Here is a 26,075-nt window from a genome sequence, read left to right as displayed (position 1 = left end):
AGTCATCTGACATTTCTAGTAGTATGGAAGACTATTTCCAGGCATACCATTGAGAATATTGGTGAATACCAAACAGTATAACATCTGCACCCACAAACAGATGTAAATCTATGGGTGCAGATTTACTACATTCTGAAAACTGAAGGTTAAAATATCCCCTTCTAGGAGAACGAAGGCAACACTTTAGCATATGGTTTAACACTGGTATTTATTAGGGGATTTTGTTTAGAGGATGCTCCCTAAAAGATCTTACACCTTGTAGCTTGTATATTAATGACCACTCTGATGTTACAAGTTGAGGCGCAAGATGCCCGTAAAACAAGGAAGCTCTAGCTACAGCTAAAGCACTATGCCAATGACAAATAGTAGAACTCAATGAATCCCTTGAAATAAAAATCAATAAGGATAAGCCTCAGATCTTGTACTGGGCAGCAGTGAGATTTGCAAAGTCAAGCAACAGGTCTAGGATGAAAACTTGATCCTGATAGGCTGGGCGAAAATGCTTTCATTTGAGCCACCTTCTCTGCAAAGGAACTTATGTTATATTATCTTATATTACAGATATCTCTATAAGTGTATTGTCATTAGTATGCCCCATTCATCACTGTTGGAGTTCATTTGCCTTTACGCCTTTGTCTAGATGATGCCTTCACAAGTCTGAGTTCAGGTTGTCTTAAGCCAGAACATGAGTAGAGTGGGTGTGCTTCTCGTGTTCAATGTATGTGAGGCTTTACATTGGAAAGCCTCCATCCTTCTGAAGAAATTACTTGTTCCAATCCCATGACATCTGGCCACTAAATTATAATTTAAAATTCAACGTCACATAGGGTGGTCTTAAAAGGTGGCCATTGCTTAAATGTGCAGAAATCGATATGGTGAAATTCTCTCCTGCTCTTTAGGCACACAATTGAGCATTGTAGTCCAGATAACATACATTTGAACATTATGTACCCCAACATTTACATGGTCACCCAGTGTAAAATGTGCATTGTAATTGAATGGCCAGTGTGGAAACAACACTTTTTTTCCAGTAGGAAACCAATACAGCAAGCACATTCTCTGGCAATATGTCCATTATCTATCTGTTGAGCATAATTCAGCATAAAGATGCCATAACAATGGAAAAGTAGTCTAAGAGTTTTAGAAATAATACAGACTTGGCATTAAAGGTGTTCCCTACAACAGCTTTGCTCAGTGTAGGAGCTCTAGGTTATAAATGGTACCTTTACTATAGGTCTAACTACTCAATTGACTGATCTCAAAAGGATGGAAGTCTGGATTTGCCTTGCCAGGATTAGAACTCAGTACCAGCAATTCACAGCAGATCTCTGTAGTGAGTAACAAGGAGTATACACATGCAACTCGAAAAAGTCATTGCTGGGCTCCAAAGACTTCAAGACTAGAAAGCCAGAATGTCCCGCATCAACCCCCCGCTTAAAGCTCCCAGTGGGTGCAAAGAGTAAAATCAAGGTCTGCTGAATAATTAATAAGGCGTAGTGGACAAAGGCCTGGTATATCTACATCTTCCCCAAAAAGAAAACCTACACTCAGTGGCCGCACATCTAATTAATCACCAGTTCTTCAAAAGGAAGAAAAATGAAGCTTGACATAGACTCTAGAAACAGTTCACTTACCCTGGCCAATTGTACTCTAATCTCCGATTCTAAACAGCAAGCTCTGTTTCCATTCTTTGAAGCTCACCTAAATATGCTACAAATATATTTTTTATATAACTCCTTATTATGTAAATAAAGAAAGCAATTCATCTGCACAGGAAGCGACATACCTGGTTTCCCACTAGAATCATCTTTAAAAGAAGTAGCGTAGCAGGAGGAGTTAATGTTCACCCCCATGTACACCAGAAGGGGGAAAAACTTAATTTCCCATCATCTGTCTGCACGGGAAGTGATGTCACTGGTTTCACACCAAACCATTCCCAAAAGTATAAGCCTGGCAAGGTGATTTCCTTTCCCATCATCCATCTGTATACGAAGTTAAAGCCACAATTTCCCACCAAAATCATCTCTAAAAGAAGAAGCCAGGAAAGGCCCCATCATTTCTCATCATCCATCTGCACAGGAAGTGACATCACTTGCTGCTTTCTCCCTATTTCATTCAACTCTTCATAGCATCACGTTGATCTGGTATACCCAGCAAATGGTGGACATAGACATGGACCTCTCCTATTTGGAATCATACACTTAGAGAGGGGTAACCCTAAATGATGTGTGAATGTTTGATATATCCCAAGTGAGTGGGCGGATAGCTCCCAGGTAAATTAGTGCCGGCACCACATTTCCTACACTATCATCTTAATGTCATCAATAAACCAATGCAAACCACCCATACTGTTAGACTTTTCCGATCACTATGCAGTCCTTCTTTCCTTGCTTAGCGTCCCACCAATAAGCCATGGTCAACACAAATAGGAAGACCAATCCTTCAGATTTCTCTTCTCTCCTCCTTTCAACCTATTGCTTGCACTCATCTCTCACCCTATTAACTGCACATCTGACACAACTGGGTTTTAAACAACTTCAACATCTTTTTGGACAACTATGTGAACAGTGACACCTCAATTAAAACAAGGAAGTGCAAACGAAACTCTCCAGGACCATGGTACTCTAAAGAATTTGTGATAAATGAACTATCCACAGACAGGAAACAAATGGGAGAAAAACAGAACTCCAGGTGACCTCATAATACTGAAATACCTCCACACAAAAAACTGACAGCTTATCACATCAGCCAAAGCATTGTACTATACCAACATTATCAATGACGCTACCCACCAACAGAAGCAGAAAACCCTTCAAGGCAATCAAGCCCTGCATTAACTCCCTGCCAGACCAACCTATTCCTCATTATGATAAAAATCCACATATGTAAAGTGCGAACCATCACCCGTTAGGGTCTCTAGGCGCTGAGGGCCATCGGGAAGATTAAGCAAGCTATTGCCCAGAGTCACATGGTGCTGGGCTAATCTGCCGCCGGCCCCGGGGATCGAACCGTGATCCCCAGATTCCGGAGTCAGTCACCCTGGCCGCGGCGCCACACCTATCCCCCCCTTCCACAGAACAATACAATGCAATCAACCTCTTCTTCGGAAGATCCAATAGCACATAGAAAATGGTCATCCTTCAAGAAGCCCTGTGTTATGCAGATCTGGCCAACATACTAAACTACTCCCTCAAGGCCTCACCCTCATCACACATCAAAGCTCTCTCTAAGGATGCTCTTTAACCCCTACTCGTCATTATCAATGCCTCCTTCCTCTAGACATCTTTCCAGACGCCTGTCAGGGCCAGATCCTCCCACTCCTAAAGAAACCCACACTAGACCCTGATAACCTAGCCAACTACTGGCTGATCAATCAACCACCATTTATCAGCAGGATCATTGAAAAAAGCCATTTTTGTTCGACTCCAAAATCACATTAAAGCTAACAATCTCCTGCCTGGCTACCAGTCTGGCTTCAGATCATGGTGCAGCAGGGACACTGCTTCCTTACATTCTTACGCATTGTAGACATTGTCCTCCAGCCCACCAATGTAGATGACCGCTGCCTTCTGATATTGCTGGTCCTCTCAGATGTCTTCCACATAGTCAACCATACTACCTTCGTGCACATCTTGAAATATCGAATGGGATTCACTGGCAAATCCTTAACTGGTTCTTTTCCTACTTTTCCAACCAACACCATTTTGTTCACATGGGCACACATTGCAAGGATCACCATTATTTGTGGTCTACCTGAGTTCCATAATGTTCTCTATGATGTTCAGCCTCTACCTGAAGCCGTTTGGTGTTCTACTCATAGACAACAGCGTAAAGATTCAACAATATTCCGTTGATACACAGCTCCCACTGAAAGCCTCCTCTGCCCCAGACATCCAGGGCTTCAAACAGTGCCAGCACATCATCCGGACATGGATGTCAAGCGCTACCTGAGGCTCAACCAGTGCTTAATCTGAGTCTGCGGTTTTCGGTGCTCAGCACCGGCACTTAATCATCAACACAGGAACTTATGACAGACTGACCTTGGGGGAGCTGGTTGTCTAATTTTGTGATGAGCGCAACAGTTGGTTATTGAAGCAATGTACATTAAAATTACTAATACTTGCCACCCAAAGCTATAAGGCTACATCAAACACTGTCTGAATTTCCACCAGCCCTCCAGGCACATGCACTCTGCCTCCCTCTCCCTCGTCCCCACATCCACCGAAGCAATAGCGGTGGATGCTCCTTCTCCTACTTGGCCGTCAAATCCTAGGATAGCCTCCCACACCACCTCTGGACATCCCCCTCCGTACAGGACTTTAAGAAGGAGCTGAAGACATGGCTGGTCAGCTAACCCCACCCAGCAGTAAAACCCCAGCACCTGGTTATCCTCACGGGTGAAAAGCAGCCCCTTATATATTTGTTTTTTACAAATTAAGTACTGGGCTTAACCCAAACAAGAGAGAATTCTTAGTTTTTGCCAAGAACAATAAACAATAAACAGTTAATAATGTAGCTCAATGACATGAACCATCATGGCACTGAACCCCAACTTTCACTAAATGGCAACTTCTATTCACCCTTGGATTTTTGAGTTGAAGATACACCTCTTTAAGGAACACTACATCACAATACATTAACGTTCCACAAATCAGCTACTTATCCTATCACTTGTTGACGTTATGCTTGTCTTTGACCATTTATGGTGGTCCTCTGCCTTTTAGATGCATTTGTGCTATACCATAAATATACATTCTTTCATACAAAGAAATACACACACTGAGCCATCTCTGATCTGTTAACATTAAGAACATCATAGTACTGCAATGCATAGTGGAAAATGTAAAGAAACCTCCCTTCTAATCTCTTATTTATAACAACTCTGAGAGCTGGTTATCAACCGGAAGATATAAATAGTTTAGTCATTATACATGAGTAATAGGTTTCCTTCTAAGTAAAGAGTTGGTGTGTGTTTCTAGTGTAAAGTGGTAATTATTATATTTTGCTAAGTTTACGTCTGATGCCCCTAAGAAAAGTGTATGTCTAAGCAAAGTTTTCTTATCTGTGGCTAAGTGAAAATGGGTAAACATTAAATTAAAATCTAGGAATGATGTCCATCTGAAAGTGGCACATCACAGAAATAGAAAGGCAAAGAATAAAAATTACATAAAAAGTCGAAAGCATCCAAAGATTCCATTAAAGAAGTATAAGTCTAGGGGAAAGAAAGTAAAACAACACCTCATACAGGTATTTTCAGAGTTGCAAATAATGTGATGTCTGACTTATGCATTCTTAGAACTCTTACAGGGATCCTTATATATGTTTTTGCAAATGTGATAATATGAAAAATATATTATATTATATATTATATATAATAATGTTTAAGAGGTTATTTTGACGGTTCAATCAATTTTGCAGTTTTCAGTATTAGACTTCATACAAGTGGTGTTAGAACGTATTGAAACATACTATTTTCATCAACAGATGCACCAAGGAAGCCTTTGATATCTTCCTTCCTCCAGATGCAAGGTGGACAGCTTGGCGTCATTGAGTGTTCCGTAGACAGTGATCCCATTTCTGAAATATCTCTATACAGAAGAGGTGTTCTGGTGGGTTCCACCAGCCTTCACATTCTTCATAATAAGAGGATCAGCATTTCTTCATCTCATAATTCTTTGAAACTGGAAATCCAAGGTGTTGAATTGGAGGATGAAGGACAATACATATGCTCTGCCAACAATACTTATGGTATTGCAAACTCATCTATAGATTTCACTGCAGAAAGTAAGTCACAATTAGTGTTATTTGCAACTAATACAAATGGTGGTGCTGGTTATTTGAAACCAAGCGCCACTTTCATGTGCTAGTCACAAGAAGGTTGTAATGGTTGGAATTATATGTGCGATCAAAGTTTCCAAGATTCTGTTTCTCTTGACAAATATCACCTCTATTTGCAGAAACATGTCTAATTCTATAAATGAGAGACTATTTCTATGAACAGTAAATGTATTGCCTACATTTTCTAATACTTTGAGAATTACAAAATCCCAAGAAATTTGATCAGAAAGCTATACATAATATAGTATTGAATGCAGCATATTTCCTACTTCCCTTAGTTATTCCCATAGGAAAAGTCCACAGGGAGATATTCCACACCTTTGTGGTTAAGTACAAGATACATTTGATTATTTCTTTTGATCGTTTAACATTTCAAATGCTGATATTAAAGAATTAAGCGTAAGGATTATAATACTAAACTAAAACTAAGTTATTTAAAGAAGTAATTCATGAACTAATTAGGAAACATTCTGAAAAGTTGTATAGATACCAGACAAAACCCCCAAAACAGTTTGTTTGTGAAACAAATAACATCCTGTTACTGTTAGTAAGAACAAACAATAACCAAACAAACAAAACAAAATGTTGGAAATTGTGAATAAAATGCAATGGTTTAAGATATGTTATTGCCTGGTTATTTAACTGGTTATAAACCTAAAGATATTGAGATCTTTGATTTGCATCCATTTGATAAAATAAAATTCAATGATTTAATGGAAGATCGGAACAAAACAGAATTTGGGCAGAATATCTCGAATTACCCATAACATAAAGACTTTAAAATCAGTCGCAATCTGTATATCTTTGACAATGAAGGTGGGAAAGATTAATGTGGCCCAATTATTACATTAAAAATGAGAACCCTTTTTAAAAGTAAATGATGTCTCACTATATGTTGGGCAGTATGTGTAAGCCTCCGTAATTCATAAATTTGACATCTACCAGCAGAAAGACCAATAAACTACTCTACATGTTTCACATATGTGCTGAACTTTTAATATCCATATAGTGGCTAAACATAACTTAATTCATGTTTTTAAATAACAGTTTAATCATCATTTATGTTGTTTTAAAGAACTGTAAATAATTGACGTTACTAACAAGCGGTTTGCTGACTCAGACCTGAACTCCTGTTCTAAGGATCACCACAAAGGTTAGCAGCGTCTTTTAACTCACTAAAACATAATCATGCGATAGACAGTAAATTGTAAGCAGTTGAAAGGATTAGGATTTTTTTCAATGTTCCCAAAGAATATATCAGTCGACTGTTGAGGAGCAGATACCATGTACTGTTGGTGTTAAAGATAATATTTCAGACGGGGCGTGGCCAAGATGGCGGCGGAGTAGGACGTGTTTTCGGTCCTCTCCGGCCCCGGGCCTTGTATAGCTTTGTAAAGCACGGCTCCGGAGCTCTTTCTGGCGCCTGATCGTCCGGCAAGTGCTGCAGAGTGCTACCTGTCAGCGGTGGGACTCCCGGAAGCACAGGAGTTGTTCCCGCGCCTCCGGCATTGGACGCGGTGTTCGGGACCGAGGCGCTTCGGTGTGCAAGTACACGAGGGAGACTCGTGTTCCCCGGAGCAGCGGACGCTGATAATCTTGTCGGATTGCCGAGCAGGGAGCCACCGGGGCTGAGCAGTGGCGCGGGGGCAACGAATTCTCGCTGGGTCCCTCAGCCTTCCCCGGGGGAGGAGCCTATTGCCGGCGGGCATCTGGAGCCGAGGGCGGCCGCCCTTCTACTTGAGACCGCGGTCTACGGCCTGGTGGAGACCTGGCTCGGCGTTGCTCTCCGGACCCGCCTGCAGTAGCGGTCCCCGGCCGGCGCACGAGAGGTGGGTGCCCTGGCCACGGGGGAGTGAGTGTGCCCGGTTGGAGACGGGGTGAGCGGTGCGCTATAGCCAGCGGAGTGGGGCGGGCCACGTGGCGGCAGTGCCGAGTGGTGGCGCCTGATCTGGCTAGGACGGGCTGATCCCGACCTCAGGGCTATTCGAGGAGAAGCTGGAGTGGACGGGAGAGGCGGCGATTGCTGCGTCGGCGGTCTGAGGATCAGGCGGGAAGTGCCCTCAGGCACTGCGGTGACGGCCCTGACCGGCTCCTACCTGGGGGAGCCTCGACATTGCTGGTTCTCCGCCCGTCCCCCTAGGCGAGGGGCACCCGGGAAGTGATTGCGGCCGGTTTGGGTGCTGAGTCGAGTGTACACCGAGAATTGCGCCTGGATCCACGGTGCTCTTGCTAACCTGCCCACCTCCCTGTATCTGTGCTGGACCTCAGCCGAAGTGTTCTGCGGAGCTGTAGTGGCTGAAAGAGGGGAACAGACAAGTCAACTGCTGGCTGCCTGGGCTGCGACCTGAACGTGTGCCGAGCTCCCTGGGCCACCGCTGGGAGTACCCTCTGGAGCTCCTGGGTAGATCTGCTTAGTGGCGGAGTGGTGCGGTTCATTCCAGGAAGGTCAGGATGGCTACCTCGTTACGCAAAGGGAAGGCCGGTAAAGATGGACAATCGAAGGGCTCTCAGCAGCCGGCTTCCCCTGGCCCAAGCTCCTCGCCTAGATGCTCTGATGACGAGGCGCCGGCCACTAAGGCATTCATGACCGACCTCTTCAAGTCCATCAAAGAGGATATTTCGGACCTCCGAGCGCAGTTGACCTCTGACCTTCAGGAGGTGAGGCGGGATGTGGACTCTGTGGGGGAAAGAGTGGCCACGCTCGAGGACCACGACCTTAACATGGCAAATGACGTCCACCAGCTGCAGCAGGATGTGCTGAGGCTCACGGAGCAGAATCTGGACCTGCAGGCGCATGCGGAGGACTTGGAGAACCGCTCCAGGAGAAACAACATTCGCATACGAGCGGTTCCGAGCGATGGGGAAGCAGGGGACCTCCGCGGCTACGTCCATGACCTCTTCCGCCAGATCCTGGATGACGAGGAGGTACAGGAGATCCGAATGGATAGGGTCCACAGGGTTGGTCTGCCGCGTAGGGGAGGAGGCCCTCCTCCGGACATTCTAGTCTGTGTCCACGACTTTCAGCTCAAGGAAAGACTTCTTAAGAAGGCCCGTGACGCTCCTTCTTTGCAGTTCCATGGCCATCGCCCGCAACTCTATCAGGATCTCGCAGCGACGACTCTACAGAAACGGCAGGAGTTCAGACCGGTCACGGCTTTCCTACGCAATCACAATATCACCTACTCCTGGGGCCATCCGTTCCGCATAATCTTCCGGTGGCAGAATAGACTGGCACAGATACGCTCGCTACAGATGGCTAAGGATCTTCTGGGCATCGGGGATGATTCTCCAGCTTCGAGGGTGAGCAGCCCTTCCCCAAGGCGGCGTCACCGCTCCTCCTCTTGGCACAGAGTGGGGTCGGGACCGGATCGTGGACGGCCGGATCGAGCAACTAGCCTGAAGGAAAGGGGGGACGCGGTGGCCTCCGTCACCTCAGCAACGTTGTCATCTTCACAGCAGAGCTCTGGAGCGGCCTGACTTGTGGGCTGCCGGCCTGAGCGGCCGGAGGGGCCCGCATTCTTTGGTTCGTGGGTATACAAGTACTTTGTGAGAAGACACCCCGAACTGAGGCCATGGGAGATCGTCTTGAGGTCTCTCACCCCCCTCCCAGTGACTTCATGGTGCGCTGCACTGTTCTGGGACGCTTCGTTCAAGTCACGATGAGTATCGTTCTTCTTGTTACTGTTTTGGGTATCATTTTTCACTGTTATATCTATCTGTGTGGGGTGGGGAAGGGGTTGGGTGGGACGGTGGTGGTGTTTGTCTGCTGGGTATGTGAGGTGTTGTCTCCTCTAGAGGCGTTATTCCTTGGTTTCTGTTGCTGGTGCCCCCTCTCAGGCTCAGCCACTGTTTTTGGTCTGGTCATGGACTCTGTACATGCTATGGGCTACTTAGGCGTAGGTCACTTGGAGCTGGAGGGGGGGCTGGGTGATGATTCCCGGGGGGGGATGTCGATTTGGCCGTTGCGGTTGCCGCTTCAGTTCAGTTGCCTTCACTATGTCATGTTTAGTCCCCAGATGCGGGTGGGCTCGGGTTTGACGGGTGCCTCCCAGTGGGGTCCCCAGGGTGGTCCCTCGGCTGGGCCTCTGACTGAGGGAGGTCTGTGTGCGGGTGGGGGTCCAGGTGAGATGGATGTAGAGGGCTCGGGGGTTCTTTCCTATTATGCCTGTTAGTGTAGGGTCTTGGAACGTTAAGGGTCTTAACTCACCTCAGAAGCGGCAGAAGGTGTGGAAATATGTGATGGATCATCAGCTGGATGTTGTGGGGCTGCAAGAGACGCATTTGGCGCGCAAGGACGAGCTGCGTCTCAAGCATAAGGCGTATCCCCTTATATATAGGTCTTCTGCGTCAACGAAACATAGAGGGGTGGCCCTCCTTTTTCGCGCTGCACTGCACTTCCAACCCATAGAGGTGCTAACTGATAAGGATGGCCGCTGGCTGATGGTGAAAGGGCTTGTTCAAGGGCAGCTGTGTTCCTTTGTGGTGGTGTACCTTCCTAATGCTGGTCAGAATAAGTTTTTACAAGATTTATTACAGAAAGTGGGCGACTTTGCTGAAGGTCACTTGTTCCTCCTGGGGGACTTCAACTTGGTGTGGGACAAGTCGGTGGACAGCTCTGGGATCCATAGGGCTGAGGCAGGGGTTTTTTCAGCGTCTACGCAGCAGAAGGTGGGGGAGTTGGGACTGGTTGATGGTTGGCGCTTTTATCACCCCACCGCCAGGGATTACACTTACTTCTCTCACGTACACCACTCCTACTCCCGCCTGGATCACATTTTTATCAGTCAGGCCCTTAGGGGAGATGTCCTGGATTCCACCATTCTTCCGCTTTCGGTCTCGGACCACAGCTTGCTGGTGCTTAGCCTCCGTTGGTCATCGACTGGCGGTGGGCAGAGGAAATGGTACTTCCCGGCTTCGTGATCAGGGATGATGCCTCCGAAAAATCCTTGCGGGCGGCCATTAGGGAGTTCTTTGAGCTTAATCCTGCAGCTGATACATCGGTCGCCAACACTTGGGATGCCTTTAAGGCTTCCATTAGGGGCACATGCTTGGGCCTTAATGCACATCTTAATAAGGAGAGGCGTAAAGACCGGGAGGCTCTGGAAACAGAAGTGGCCCGCCTCGAACAGGCTCATAAGCTCAATCCCTCGAGGGTAACCCTCCGACCCTTGACTGCGGTGCGAGGGAAATTGAGGGCTCATTATAATAACAGGGCCGAACTTACGATGCTGAGGCTGGGGCGACAGTCTTACTCCAGTGGGAATAAGGTGGGACGGCATTTAGCTCGTCAACTGCGAGATAAGAGGGAACGCGAATATATCGGAGGGATTCGGGATGAGGCGGGTGTATTACAACACAGGGATGAAGCGAAGGCGGCTATTTTTGGACGCTTCTATGCGGACCTCTATGCGGGTGACGGGCTCGCCGCGGAGGCCCAGAGGGAGTACCTGAGGCGTTTGCCCCTTCCACGGGTCTCTACCGAGTGGAATGGGTTGCTGGATGCGCCAATTACCAGGGAGGAAGTGCTCGAGGCTATTAAGGGTTTGAAGTTACACAAGGCTCCTGGGCCGGATGGCTATACCGCGGTCTTTTATAAATCCTACGCCTCCGAACTGTGTGATTTCTTAACTTCCCTTTTTAATGACATGGCCGTGTCCGGCTCCTTGGCCGGCTCCCTTGCAGAGGCGGTGATTACGGTTCTGCCGAAGCCCGGGAAGGATCTCGCCCACTGTGCGTCATTTCGCCCCATAGCACTACTTAATGTAGACGCTAAACTGTTCTCAGCGATCCTGGCGCATAGATTGCAGGATCTGATGCCGGCGATCATACATCCGGATCAATCCGGTTTCATCAAGGGGCGCCAGACTCACGACAATACTCGCAGGGTGGTTCACTTACTTGAAAAGGCCGACAGGTTCCGCATCCCGGCGGTGCTGGTGGGGTTGGACGCCGAAAAGGCTTTTGACAGAGTGGATTGGGGCTTCCTATTTAACACACTGTCCGCCTTCGGGTTCTCGGAAAAATTCATCACTATGGTGCAGGCCAATTTCAGCTGCCCCAGGTCTAGGGTAGCAGTGAACGGGCATATGTCGGAGTTCTTTCCACACTCCAGGGGCACCAGGCAGGGGTGCCCCCTTTCCCCGCTCCTGTTCGCTTTAAGTGTTGAACCCTTAGCGACGGCGGTGCGAGAGCACGAGGGGATTCGGGGTATACCGTTCACGGGAGAGCAACACAAAATCACGCTCTTCGCGGATGATATCTTATTATCAGTAACGGAACCGGAACGCTCATTGCCATGCCTTAGGGAGGCCTTGCTGGCCTATGAGGCGGTGGCGGGATTCAAGGTTAATTATGGCAAGTCTCATATCTTGAATCTTACTCTATCTCAGGAGGAAGTGGAGCGAGTGAGGCCTTTGACACCTTTGGCCTGGGCGGTTGGATCACTGGTCTACCTGGGGGTTCACCTGACCCCGACGGTTGGCGGGCTCTTTTCGGCCAATTTCCCGCCCTTGTTAGCAAAGACTCGAGCTGAGTTGGATAAGTGGAAACCTAAATTTATATCTTGGTTGGGCAGAATACATGCTGTTAAGATGGTTCTCCTCCCCAAATATTTATACTTATTTCAAGCCTTACCCATCCCTCTCCATAACGAATTTTTTCGGCGTCTTAGAACTCAGATACTACGATTTGTGTGGCAGGGGGGACGGGCGCGTCTCTCATTTACGGTGTTGTGGCAGCCGAGATCCGAGGGAGGAGTGGGACTTCCTGATCTGCAGCTTTACTATAAAGCGGCGCAATTGAGAGTACTGGTGGAGTGGTCGCAGCAAACGTCGGAAAAACATTGGCTGCATATGGACCGGAGCGTGGCTGGCAGATCGGTCTGGGACTTGGCATGGAAGCCCAAGAAGGACCGTCCGCTGAACGCCTATATCAGTACTCCTACGGGTACCACACTGAAGGTTTGGGACTCCTTGGCTGCGGATGAGCGGTGGACTACTTTCCCCTCGCCGTTCACGCCTATACACTTCAATCCAGCTTTCCCGCCGGCGCATCGGGAAGGGGTCTTTGATGCCTGGAGGGAGGGAGGCTGCAGGGCGTTGACCCATCTGTTTCATGGGCAGGTACCCCTCACCTTTGCTAACTGCATGAGGGATTATGGGATCAACCAAGCTGAACGATATCATCACTTACAACTGTATCACTGGGCCACTACGCCCGGGATACTGGAGGCGGTGACGAGACCTCCATCACCCTTCGAGGCCTTCATATTGCGGTCATCTGTCATGAAGGGAGTCATCTCCTTCTTATACCGGCTCTTGCTTAAATCGGCGGTGACGCCTAGGCACCGATACATGGGCCAGTGGGAGGTCATGTTAGGAAGAGACATCTCCGATACGGAATGGTCAGCCTTGTGGCAGGACATGACGGCGTTTAATCATTCGCTGCACCTGAGGGAAGCTCACCTCAAGACGCTTATGCAGTGGTATATGTGCCCAACTCGGCTCCATCGCATCTATCCGGCCACTTCAGACTTATGCTGGAGGGGTTGTGGGCTTCTCGGGGACTTCCGCCACATCTGGTGGGACTGTCCAGTGATTAGACCGTACTGGGAGGAGATTCTCTCACATATCAAGGACATCCTTCATTATCCCATAGAGGATGCTATTGCCTCTGTTCTGTTGGGACTGCGGGAACCCGGTCTTGAACACCAATCCCGGGCCGACAAGAAGATTTTATGGCTTTGTCTGGGCGCTGCCAAGCTTACGCTGGCCGCTGCTTGGAAACGGAGGGAGGCACCGGCAATATCTCTGTGGCACGCACGACTCTGGAAGCTTCTAAGCATGGAAAGGATGGCGGACATCTTCCTAGGTAACTTCAAGAACTTTCAGTTCCAATGGGGTCCATTAGTTGCCTTCCTATCCAAAGGTCTGCCCTCCGCTGTGTGTCCTGCATCCTTAAGGTCGCTGCATCTCTTTCAGGTTTAGTCTGGAGGAAGAATGTGTATGTAAGTGTGATGGGGCCGCCACCGTGGGGGGGAGGGGGGGGACTGTTAATTTTCTTGTTCTGGTTACTCTGGGTGCTTACTGCTCACTGCTGGGTCCTTCGCCGTTTGGCTGTGATGTAAAGAGCATCGGATTGAGGCCCTTCTCCTTGGCATCCGCCTCGACCGATGTTGCTGCTGGCTTCACCGAACTGTTGGTGCTATGGCTGTATTCACGTGACTCGGACTTGTTGTGCCATACGTGGGGACACTGCTCCTGACTTGATGTCATTAAGAGGCAGAATGTGTAACACCTCGATGACCTTTTTGTGTTATTTGTTTTACTTAAACATGCAAAATAAAAATTTTATAAAAAAAAAAAAAGATAATATTTCAGATTAATGTAGTACTCAGTTAAAGCAGCACGGAGTGTATCACAAGTATACATCTTCATTAAAGCCTCATAGCATTGTGGTAGATGCAGTGCTTGCATTTCTAGTTTCTTTCTTTCTTCTTTATTTTAGCAGTGAAATGGGGATTAATTTTCAATGAGGTAATCTTTTATTCAAATTCTACAGTTCCTTACATTTTGGTAGTTTTACAAATAAGTCCTATAGGAATGCTTTGAAGGGAATGTTGAGATGTCAACAGCTAAATGAGACATTCTGGTTTTCCTCCATTGATTCTTTTTTGCATTAACCAGCTGTGAGAATAGCCATCAGCCCATCTGCAGAGATCTTGGAAGGGGAGGTGGTCACCCTCACCTGCATGTTGAGCCATGACTCCAAGGACGGTGACAACTACACTTGGTACAAGAACAACGAATGGCACTCCAACAGCTCTGAACCAGCCCTCGTGTTTCAGCAGGTATCGAGCCAGGACACAGGGTCTTACTTCTGCACGGTGTGGAGCAAGGAAGGAAGCAAAAGCTCACTAGCTATTGCCTTGAATGTATTCTGTAAGTTTGTTGAAGTGTCTTTTATAAAAAAGAAAACATGTTCTTGGAATATTAGGATGTTGGGTTTGGGTTTATTCATGACTGTGGTAAATTTGTGAGCATTTTGGCTTCATGATAGTTGTGGTCAACAGTGTCATCAAAGCTATAAAAAGAATCTGGCAGTATAAGATCCTAAAACTGCAGTTTCACTTCTTCTGCAATTTGATGGGAAAATAAATTTAGAAAAAAATAAGGAAATATCAGGCTTCCTGCCACTTATTAAAATATGTGACACGGTGCCAAAGTTAAAGACTTTTCAGCTTTTTTTTATTTTATTCTGAGCAATGAACTCCAGGCCAGTGTGTGTGTGTGGTGTGTGCGTGTGTGTGTGCATGTGTGTGTGTGAATATGGGTGCACACACGCACATATGCATGTATTTATGAGTGTCCCTCTGTGTACGCTCCTTCGAAGATGCATCTTGCATCCATTACATGGAGAGGGTTGATAGGTATCACATGCTCACATCAAAGAGACCTCCTCCTGACCTCCTCTGCTGCACCCAGCAGCTCACAGTTGGGTATCATCTCCAGCATGCACACGAGGACTGTTGAGGAAGTCAGTCAGTAGCCTGGCATCTAGATGACAATCACCGTTTAAATTCTACCATGGCCAAGTAAGGTTGTTTGAGATATAATGAAATTTGACGTAACACCTTTGCTTATGTGTACATAGAGCAAACTTAGCAAAAAGGCTGAAGAGTGCTGCACAAGGTCAAAGAAAAGCATAACTTCAATGAGAGATAGGAGAGGAAGCCAGGTTATCGACTACCAAGACATTGTGAAGTAGTGCTCTTTAAAGAGTTGACTCTCCAACTCTATCCTAAATTGGAGCAGCATTTGGCCAGTCCTGATGTATATGGGATGTTGATCCAGATCTTGGGTGAATAGATGGAGAAGGCCTACTGCCTTGTTTTTTGTTTTTAATCCTGCTTCATGTCTTTTCTCCTGCTAAGAAACCTTATTTTATTTGTGATTTAACTATGTGTTGGATATATTTTCTCAGAAGCCTCTAGCACGAGGCATCCAATGATATCACATACTTAGATCAGAAGGTCAGTGGGTCACCCATCGGGTGTTGGTCACATCAGCTCAAAGGACTGGCCAGCTATTAGCTCTGCAGTCCAGAAAACATGCACTTATCTTTGTCAAGTGGTTTTTCATTTGCACTGCATTCTGCAGCACACATGGAAAGATGAATATGCCTCTTTAGATATGTTTTCTGCAGGAAGGTGCCCCTTCCTGCAGAAAAGCTATTTTACCCATAACGCAGACACCCTTGCACTCTGGTGTAAAAGAGCCCGCGTTGTCACCAGGTAGCCCAAGTGCACCAGCGCAAGGAGACAGTAGGCATGCTCCACATCTTTGTAAATATGGAGCCCTTCTGCTCTCTCTCTCACTCAATGCCATACAGCAAGTTCCCTTGCAAGTGTTGCGTGAAATAATAGTAAATGAGCCCCCGGTGTGTGCTGTGCACATCAGCAGACACAGCAATTGATGTTTTTTTGAATACATGAAAACATTTCTCCTTGTCAGCACATGGTTCAAAGAAGCGCTATGTTTTTGGATGCGAAGCCTGATTGGCCTCTCTTAGTAGATCAGGCTTGGCGTCAAGATGTATAAATGTTTGTGCTGATCACCCAACTAACACCCTAGTAATGTCCCATTGGCGCTTTGCAATGCAAAGCACCTCAAAATGGTTTTTGTGCTGAGAAAGGGGCACCTTTCCATTGCGAAATGACCTTTGTACTGGAAAGTCAATCCCAGTGGCACTTTGCATGAGTTGCGGCACTTTGCACTGACGCAGGGCCCTAGTAAATCTGGGGCTTTGTTTGCAAGCTTCCAGGTCTACTCTTTGATTGAAAAAAGGGCCATTGACAGATTTAACTGACGTACTATTTTGCTTTTGCCATATTTAAAATAGTTTGCTGAAGAAATCCATGTATATTGTAGCAAGCAGGTCATTTTCTACTCAGTTTCAGCACAGTATTTTCATATAATGCCATATGACCGTACACTGCCACAGCTTTGAGATATTTCACCTGAAGTAACCATTTAAAGCATGCAAATGTCCAATCTACTATAAGATCATTCCACAGTGCTATCCAGTTAGCAGCAGGGCTGTTGGACAATATCTGTTTCGAATATTTACTCCAGTACAGAGAAATAGAAAAAAAAGACTGCTTGGATAAAGCAAGAAAAAAATACGATTTGTGTTAATGACCTCCCCTGACACTCGGCGAGAATCAGGGAATAAAGTACTATGGGGCACATGCATCGAGGTAGGCTTCTGCAATTCCTTAATTGAGAATATTAAGGAATCGCAATTAAGGAATCGCAAAAGCCTATGCATGTAGAAATCACTTAAAAAATAGCGATTTCTAAACATTCCTTAATTGCGACTCGTAAATTGCGAGTCGCAATTAAGGAATACCTCCCCATTCATTCCTATCTGCCTGGAGGCAGATAGGAAAGAATGGGAAGACATTCTCAATTTGCGATTCTCAATTAGAGAATCGCAAATTAAGAATGCAATTTCAAGGGGGCCAGGGTGTCAAAAAGACACCCTGTTGCACCCTTGAAATCTGCATATGAGTACATCTTGAGTGTGTAAAATGGAACTTTGAAAAATGCACTTTAGTGCATTTTCAAATGTTTTTGCAAATTACCATGAAGTTTTTCTTCATGGTAATTTGAGCCTCCTATTAGCGAAATCGTTAATTTTTTTACTTTAATGCATTGCATTTAAGGAATCTCAATTTGCGATTCCTTAAATGCAATCGCAATTAAAGTAATCGCAATTATGCGATTTCTTAAATTGCGATTTTTGCATTTGGGATGATGCAGCCCAAATGCAAAAATACCGGTCGCAAAGAGGCAGATTCTGAGAATCTGCCCGTTTGTGACCGGTTTTTCCTTTGATGCATGTGGGCCTAATTCTAAGCACTTAAAAGTTGTCGCTTGCATTGTCTTTCACAACGTCGCCCAGATCTGGAGAGACTCGATGGAATCAGTGAGAGGACATGCACTGGTTTGTCACCTACCTTTGTCCTCCTGAGGCTCAAAGGATGCGGCGTTGTCCTCTACCCACCGCGGGTCAGTGAGGGCTCATGGTAGAGGCTGTCAGTGCCTGCAAGCATGATAGCTGCACTGCTCATGCTGTCCACCAACCAGCATCATACATACCAACATTTTAGAAGAGGAAAGTGGGAGATTTTAGAAAAATAATGAGGAGATTGTTCTTCTCCCGTTGACTTCTATCGAGGCCTGAATCGGGTCTACTGTCATGAATGTGTATTGCTACAGGATAGGAAATCAGAAATGCTGATACATGTCTTTTTTTCTCCTACCTGTCATAAGCACAAAGAAAGTGCAGGCAGATAGTCTGTGACAAAAATGTTGTGCACTGGCATGCAGGAGTAGGTTACCGGCAGTGAATGCTACGAGTCTCACTAGACCAGCCCCGGCTTCAGCCTGCCGAGGAATCGGGTTTAAGAATGCAGGAATCGGGAGGCGGGGGACTGCCTTGAAATCGGTAGTCTCCTGCCTGAATCGGGAGGGTTGGCATATATGCAGCAGGAGCAGCCTTTTCAGGGAGAGAGGATGAGTAAGAGGGAAGTGTGGAGCGGGGGTGAGGATGGCAGAATGTTCAGCAGAGAGGGAGGCGCTGCCTGAATACCATATATTTTATTTATTTGGGGCCTCATTTACAAGCGCATTGCACCTCCGGTGCACCACTTATTTTGGACGCACCAGCAGCGCAATGGGTTTGCCCATATTTGCAAGCCCAAGTACAGTCACCCTGCGTGACTTTTCATGACCTTGTAAATAAGGGCGCACGGGTTGCTGTATATGCGCCAGCGCTGGGGAAGAGGACATGAATACACTCTATCTTGTAGATACAGCGCATACCTGCCCTTTTATTTTGCCGCTCGTCAGTGCAGCAGGGAGGCTTGCTGCACAGAGCTGTGTCAAAATATAGTAAATGAGGCCCTCAGTCTGGAGGGGATAAGTTCTTGTGGGGAGCGGTAGGGCAATTTTTCGGGTCTTCCATGACTCCCATCTTTTTCTCAGTCGTGAAAGGGGAAGAAGGTCAAAATAAATTGCTGCAGCCATTTGGACTAGTAATACATTCTGGTGTTGCAGGGATTCTGCTCCTACACAGAACTGTGCACAGAGACCCAGGACCTCAGTGAATTGTGGTGGACCAAAAAACTCACCTCAGTACCTAGAAACACTAACCAGCTAGCATCAGTGTCACATTAGCTCTTCGTCTTATAGCAAAGGAACCAATAATTAGCCAACCCAGAACATGTGACTTAGGTTATACTCAGGAATGGTGGAAAGCAAGAACACTCTTTCGTTTGTTATTCTCATACCAGTCCACAATAGGATTAAAAAAGAGACACGGGAAAGGTTAAAATATTTATTTTAACAATGTGCTCTAAGATGCAGTATCTTTGCTAATATAAGCAGACATATGATTAAAAATAATATGATCAGCATTCTTACAATTCCATAAAACACAAAAGGAGAAATCATATTACAATGATTTTGAAAACAGGTCTTATAGCGCCTAGTGTATCACCCTCCCTAGCTAGGAACTATGGGGCCGATTCACAGAACTAACTTAAGACAAAATCCTAAACGTACTACTTTTGGTATTCACAGAAGGCATATAGTAGTAGTAAAGTTAGGATTTTGTCTTAAGTTTGTCTTAAGACAAACTTAAGAATGACTTAAGACAGACTTAAGACAGACTTAAGACAAACTTAAGACAGAATTAAGACAGACTTAAGACAGACTTAAGACAGACTTAAGACTAACTTAAGACAAAATACTAACTTAAGTCTGTCTTAAGTCTGTCTTAAGTGTGTCTTAATTTTGTCTTAAGTTTGTATTAAGTCAAACTTAAGACAAAATCCTAACTTTACTACTACTAAATGCCTTCTGTGAATACTAAAAGTAGTAAGTTTAGGATTTTGTCTTAAGTTAGTTCTGTGAATCGGGCACTTTGTTATATAAAATATAGAAGGTATCTTAGGCTTGTGTGGGGGACCCCATACCTCTAAGAACAGCAAGAATGAATCACATCAGGATCTGCAAAATCTCTCTGTCTCTCTGGAAACGGAATTCTTCCAAGTGCCACAAATCATGCCTACAGTGCAATATTAAAGGCACCAGAATCTCAGTTGGCTTGCAGCTGCATGTATGTTATGTCTAAAACGTGAGCCGATCAGTCTGAACAACAGCTACATTGTTATGATAACCTTGGAGGCTTTAGCACTCACTGTGCAGACTAATGTCACGATGTAAGTCTAGGGATGCCGAAAACAAGCCATTCTCATGTGAAGATATTAACGCAGCCTAACTTACAACAACAGCTATATGCAGTGTTGTTTGCAAAAGCTAAAATGGCGTTTAAACGTCTAATAAGCCCATACTAACATAGCAATCGGTGCAAACGCGTCGCAGCCCTCAATACACTGGGTCCTTGCAATGTGACTGATAATGTATTCTTTGAGGTATGAGTGAGAGAGTGTGTGGTAAAGTTTGTTGTGAATGTGAGGAGGGATTGCCACATGCCTGCACTGAACACAAGGTTACAGCCATGTGCGCAGAAGAGGTTCTCACAGTGAGATAGGACACAGTTACATTTAATCATATGGTACATATTTATCATGTGATGAATGAGTGGTTAAGGTCACATGTCTATTTTGGAACTGGTGGGCACAATCCTATGAGTGAGATCAAACTGGGTCAGTGGTTTTGGGTTATTCCCCATCTCTAAAGAACTGCGATTTATGGTGCAATGCCTGCTTCGCAAACTCTAAAGCATCCTCTGCATCTAGAATTAATGGGCTCAATTCACAAACTTAAACATACACATATGTTAATTAATGTGTATATTTACTCCTACATTTAAGTGTAACTCTCCACATTTTTGCTATTCACCATTTCAAAGGGGAACTTTAGACCTGGTAGTAGACCTATCTGTCCCCACCTCCTGAAATGAGGGGGTGAAGCCTCTTGTAACAGAATTTAAGAGAGTCATGTTCTTTGTGGTAATTTTTCACCTTTTGGTGGAGATCCCTGTGACTGATGTGGAGATCTCCCTATTTGAAAGGTTTGGGGAAATTATTAAAGTTTATTATTCTTTAAAAAATAAAATGTACTGATATTTTAATGCATAATACTTAGGCAAATTCATTTAATACATTTGTTACAGCCTGGAAAAATTAAAATTAAATTGTACAGCATAATAACTCATCAAATGAAATGTGTATTAAATAATAAATATAGGAATATAATTTAGACATATTAATATTTAAACAATAATCAAAAATAAAATTGCTCACCCTCACTAGCATTTTTTTATTCAATTACATTTAGTAAACTTAGTTAAAAGTTATATATTTCATTATTTTAAAATTATTTTTTTTAAAGTAAAGTTTAATTAGCATTAGTTCTTATGGGGTGTAATTACAAATCCTAGACTCTATTGTTTGCTGTGGGAGTATGTTGCAGTATCAGTCACTGACCATGTATGGTGCTCAACATACACCAAAGCTGAGCTGGAGTACATTTGAGCCTATTTTAACACCTTTAGGGCTGTAGTAACTTTAGGAATATATTTTCTGAATTGATATTGTCCTATTTTTCTTAAGATATGATTAGATGTTTCAAAAAATTTATTTTTAGCCACCCAGTTATACATTTGCAATGCGTTTAAAATGGTATCCTAAAAACTGAGGGGCTTACTTACAAGCCCCTTGCTCCCCAGATACGTCACTTTTTCCCATTTCCAAAGTGATGCATCAGCGGCGTCAAGGGCTTGTAATTTAGCCGTTGAATATATCATGAGATAAAATAATGTGCACTTGGTTGTCAAATGCATATTAACAGTAATACTTTTCAGAACTCTTTACTCAATACGAAATCTACAACCTCGGATCCAGGACATTGTGCACATATGGATGATATATGGCACATAGGAATCACTGCTCTAGAACTCAGTTGAAATATCCAAAATCTAAATGTATATATTGGTATTTATACTGCACAAACCTAGCTAGAAAACAATGGACGTCTGTGTTTTCCTTGGAGAATAGGAAACGACCTACAACATCAATTAAAGCAAGTAGGCTTGGTTATACAATTTCAATTCACACATTACATTTCTAGGCACAGAGAGATTAAGAGCCTGATTATGAGTCTGTCAGTCCATGGACCACCAGATTTGCGTGGCAGTGTTCCATCCTCTGGATTACAACTCTCTGACTCGTTCTGGCGGTGGCCCGCTGGCTGCGCCAGGGACCGCCATTCCCAGGCGGTGGTACTGCGGAGGCCCCATGTAACATGCTGAGCCAGACTGGTGCAGTCCCGTTGAGCATATTAAGAGTTCCTTCACCGCCAGCCGTTTCATGGTGGGCTCCCTGCCATGAAATGCTTGTGGGTGAGGAACAAAGGGGACTCTACAGGGCCCCCATTCCCCAGTCATAGGGATGCATTCAGGGATCTACTTGCACCCCCAGTTGCAACACAGCATGTACATCACCGTCCATGCTGTGCTGGAACAGTTTTGCCGTTCCTGATGCGGTTCCTGTTTTTCTGGAACGCCTGTATGAGACAAACTCGTAATCAGGTCGGCGGCCCTTGAGCGGCTTTGGTGCTGCTGTCCCGGCGGACAGCCGTAACCAACTGCGCCTAATTCGTTATCAGGCCCATAGTGATTTGCCCAGGTTCACATGATTTTGAGTCAAGCTCTGGGACTGGGTTTTCAACGTAAGTCCCCAACTAGTTGGCAGCTGTAGCCCCTAGACCACATCTGCTTCTCATCAGCGACTAAAAAAACAATATTAGAAGAGGCCATTGAGAACTGGAAAATCTTCACTAGGAAAGTGGAAGAAAGAAATATATAATCAAAGTAGGAAAATATTTATGCAAGGCAGAATGTAATTAAGAAAACATTAGGTAGATTTGTTCTAAACTTTCAGATTGAACTGCCATATAAGAAGAGAGATTCTTTTAGATCAAAGTGGTAGCTTTGTGAGTGACTAGGCTGTTTGCCGCTGTCCTTTTTCGATAATTGTTTTATGTTAGTTTTCTTTCTTTTGATTTTGAACACTAAAGAAAGACATCATGGAAACAATGAACAAAGTTTTCACCTTTTTTTTAAATGAGAAGTAACCTCACAGCTCCAAAACTAGACATTTTGTCTTTTGTTTAGTTTCTGAAAAATGTTGTTTCATTGTAAAGTTTTTTGTAATTGTTTAGTATATTGTATATTTGTGATTTCTTACCCCTTTCAAGGCTCCAAACACTTTCTGAAGTTTGAGTTCTATTATTTATATAGACTTACCAGTATAACTCAAGTGTTTTGGTTCCACTTACAGATTCCCCCAGGAATACTCTGGTTAAATCTTTCCTGGAGACTGGTGAAGGGAGGCTGGCTTTCATTCTATGCACCACGGACAGTAACCCGCTATCCAGAATCACCATGTACAGAAGGGATGAACAACTGGCTTCCAGTGACTCCCAAGCTGCAGCTGGACAGCGGCTCAGAGTGACCTCTTCCCGCAACGCCTTAAAAATAGACATCAGGAGTGTCTTGATGGAAGACGAAGGGATGTACCGCTGTGATGCCAGTAACGCACATGGGACCTCTTCACAATCTCTCTACTTCCGGGTACAGAGTAAGTACCAGTTAATTGACAATGATCATTGTTATTATTTATTTATATATTTGTAAAGTACACTATCACCTAAGATATGATGGTTCAAGGTACCAGCATATCTTAATAATAATAATAATAATAATAATAATAATAAATCCACATTTGTAAAGTGCACAATCACCCGTAAGGGTCTCCAGGCGCTGGGGGCCGTCGGGAAGATTAAGCGAGCTATTGCCCAGAGTCACATGGTGCTGGGCTAATCTGCCGCCGGCGCCGGGGATCGAACCGCGATCCCCACATTCCGGAGTCAGTCGCCCTGGCCGTGGCGCCACACCTCTTCTTCTGAAGGAGAAGACAGCAAACTAAACAACTGGGCAAGCTCAATGACTTGTCAGATGATGGTTAAGAAAAAATAGAAATTTGTTAAGGTCTTTCCTAAAGAATATTTGACAGGTAGTTTAATGATGTTAGCGGTAGCTTGTTCTAGAGCTGAGATTCCAGCATTCAAAATACTCTTTCCCCACATTTAGCTCTCCGAATATCTGGGATGTTTGGCAAGGCTTGTGTGAAGGAAGGAAAGTCTAAAGGGGCATTTGCAACATTGAACTGAATCTGCTGTTTAACTTGGAGTCAGAGTAAGGTTCGTTTCGCCTCCATGACATGGTCAGTTTTCCAGAGCAGTCTCACCACCACCACCGCCATATTGTGAATCCACTGCAGTATCTGAAGGGTGGTTCTTGTATGCCCTGGTAAATGGCGTTCACATAGCCAAGTCAAAAAGACAAGGGCCAAACAGTTCTGCCTTCTTTGAAACAGAGTCGTAGTTGTGAGAAGCAGGTCAGAATTTTTGGGGATATCTGGATGAACCTACACATTACACAACCCCCCATTAGATCAGTGGTGGCTGAATATGTCTTACTATCGGCAGCCCTCCGATAAACGTAAAGTGGTCTCCATGTTTTCGAACATACCTGTCGGATAATAAACGCACAGTTAGGGCAACATAAGTAATGTGGGAAGCAGGTACGGCCTCCATATAATGAGGAACTTATGAGAGAATCATCCGTCTGTAAACAAAAGGAAAAGGAAACCCTGACCCGAATATTTTGGTGAAAACACTGACAAATACGTTTTATTCAGCCTCTCTTTCACACAGTGATCTCTCTGCACAAAATTAAACAAGTAAACATTTTTTTTACTAATTGTTCACTTCACAGGCCGAGAAGGCCTTGTTCCGCCTCAAGCAATGACAGTACGAGGGGGTGAAAAAACTGGGAGACTACTAGCATCCTGACTCAGACAACCGTAAGCCCAGTGATTAAACCCTATGATACAAGTTGATCAGGGACACCTGCAAGTTCACCCTTTTAATATAGTAACCACTTTCAGACACTACTACTCTGCCTTCTACACAACAGGAGAGACTGCCTATTTGCCGGCTGAAGAAGCTTTTCTTTCTCACCTCCCCATACCACATTGGAAGGATGACCAATGAAACACCTTAGACTTAGAGCAAGATATATACCTGAGGAAGAAATATTTCAGGTCATTAAAGACCTTCTGTATAATAAAACACCAGGCTTAGATGGTTACCCAATTGGTTAACCAATCATCCCGATTCCGATACAGTTAGGAATTCTTCTCGACCAAATTGGTTTGGGAATAGTTTCCGATCTACTCGGATTAGGAGAGTCCGACTGACCGAGTATGATGCATCCGGATGCTTCCAGATACAATTTTGTTGGACTCCCAATGACTTCAATGGGAACCTATGTTTCAACCGAATGCATAGGCTCCCATTGAAGAAAGGGGTGGCTGGAAAAAATCGGGCACCCTGTGGCGGGCACCCCCTGGTCCCTGCCACACTGTGCATGGCTGGTAAGGGTGGACCCATTGGTACCTCCTCGGGCTTGATAGGGAAGGTTCAAGGTGCAGAGGGCCCGCTACGGGGCCCAAAGTCTGATTCTGACTGCTGATTTAGATAGGCTGTCCGAATCCAGCATCGTACTCGGTCGTTTGGAAATGCGGCCCATAGGGATGTACGATTCTGCTCTGTATGTCTCGGTCATTCCAAATGCCGTCGGGTTCGGATTGGGATATTCCTAACGCCTAACTCGCATTGTACTTGGTCGGTCAGAAAAGTTTCTGTTTCAGTCAGAAAGACACGTCCTGGATCCGATTTGGACGGTGCAAATGCCATTAGGAGGCTTTCCTAACCGCATCAGAATCGGGCCCAGAGTATTATAGAATCAATCAGCACCTGATAGTCCATCTCCTCTGAAAACTCTTTAATGAAATTCAAGGTAGCCCACTACCCCTCAGAGATGCTAACAAGGCCAAGATAGTTCTGATATTGAAACCCGTAAAATACCCCTTAGGCTGCACTAATTATAGACTTATTTCCCTGTTAAAAACAGACATGAGAATCTTGGTAAAAGTATTGGCCAGTCGTCTGAAGGGTTACCTGCCAGCATTGATCCCACAGTACCAAGTAGGTTTTATACCCTACACCCTTCAACATCACACCTCTGAAAGCTGGCTCGAATTGGGTGGTGCAAAACGACAAGAATGATTAAGTGGCCCT

General features: G+C 45.0%; 1 protein-coding gene across 2 annotated transcripts in view; it reads left to right on the top strand.

The window, feature by feature from the left end:
* LOC144817753 (sialoadhesin-like) overlaps positions 1-26,075 on the top strand; it is a 358,435-nt gene that overhangs the window by 232,543 nt on the left and 99,817 nt on the right. For both annotated transcript variants that reach the window (XM_078674539.1, XM_078674540.1), the window contains 3 exons: positions 5,485-5,784; positions 14,523-14,777; positions 23,210-23,509. In XM_078674539.1, the coding sequence (XP_078530665.1) occupies positions 5,485-5,784; positions 14,523-14,777; positions 23,210-23,509 (855 nt within the window). The remainder of the gene's footprint in view (positions 1-5,484; positions 5,785-14,522; positions 14,778-23,209; positions 23,510-26,075) is intronic.

Source organism: Lissotriton helveticus, chromosome 2_1, assembly GCF_964261635.1.
Source record: "Lissotriton helveticus chromosome 2_1, aLisHel1.1, whole genome shotgun sequence".
In the NCBI taxonomy this organism is placed as follows: domain Eukaryota; kingdom Metazoa; phylum Chordata; class Amphibia; order Caudata; family Salamandridae; genus Lissotriton; species Lissotriton helveticus.
The sequence above is the reverse complement of the archived record's forward strand: the minus strand, read 5'-3'. Positions and strand labels throughout refer to the sequence as shown.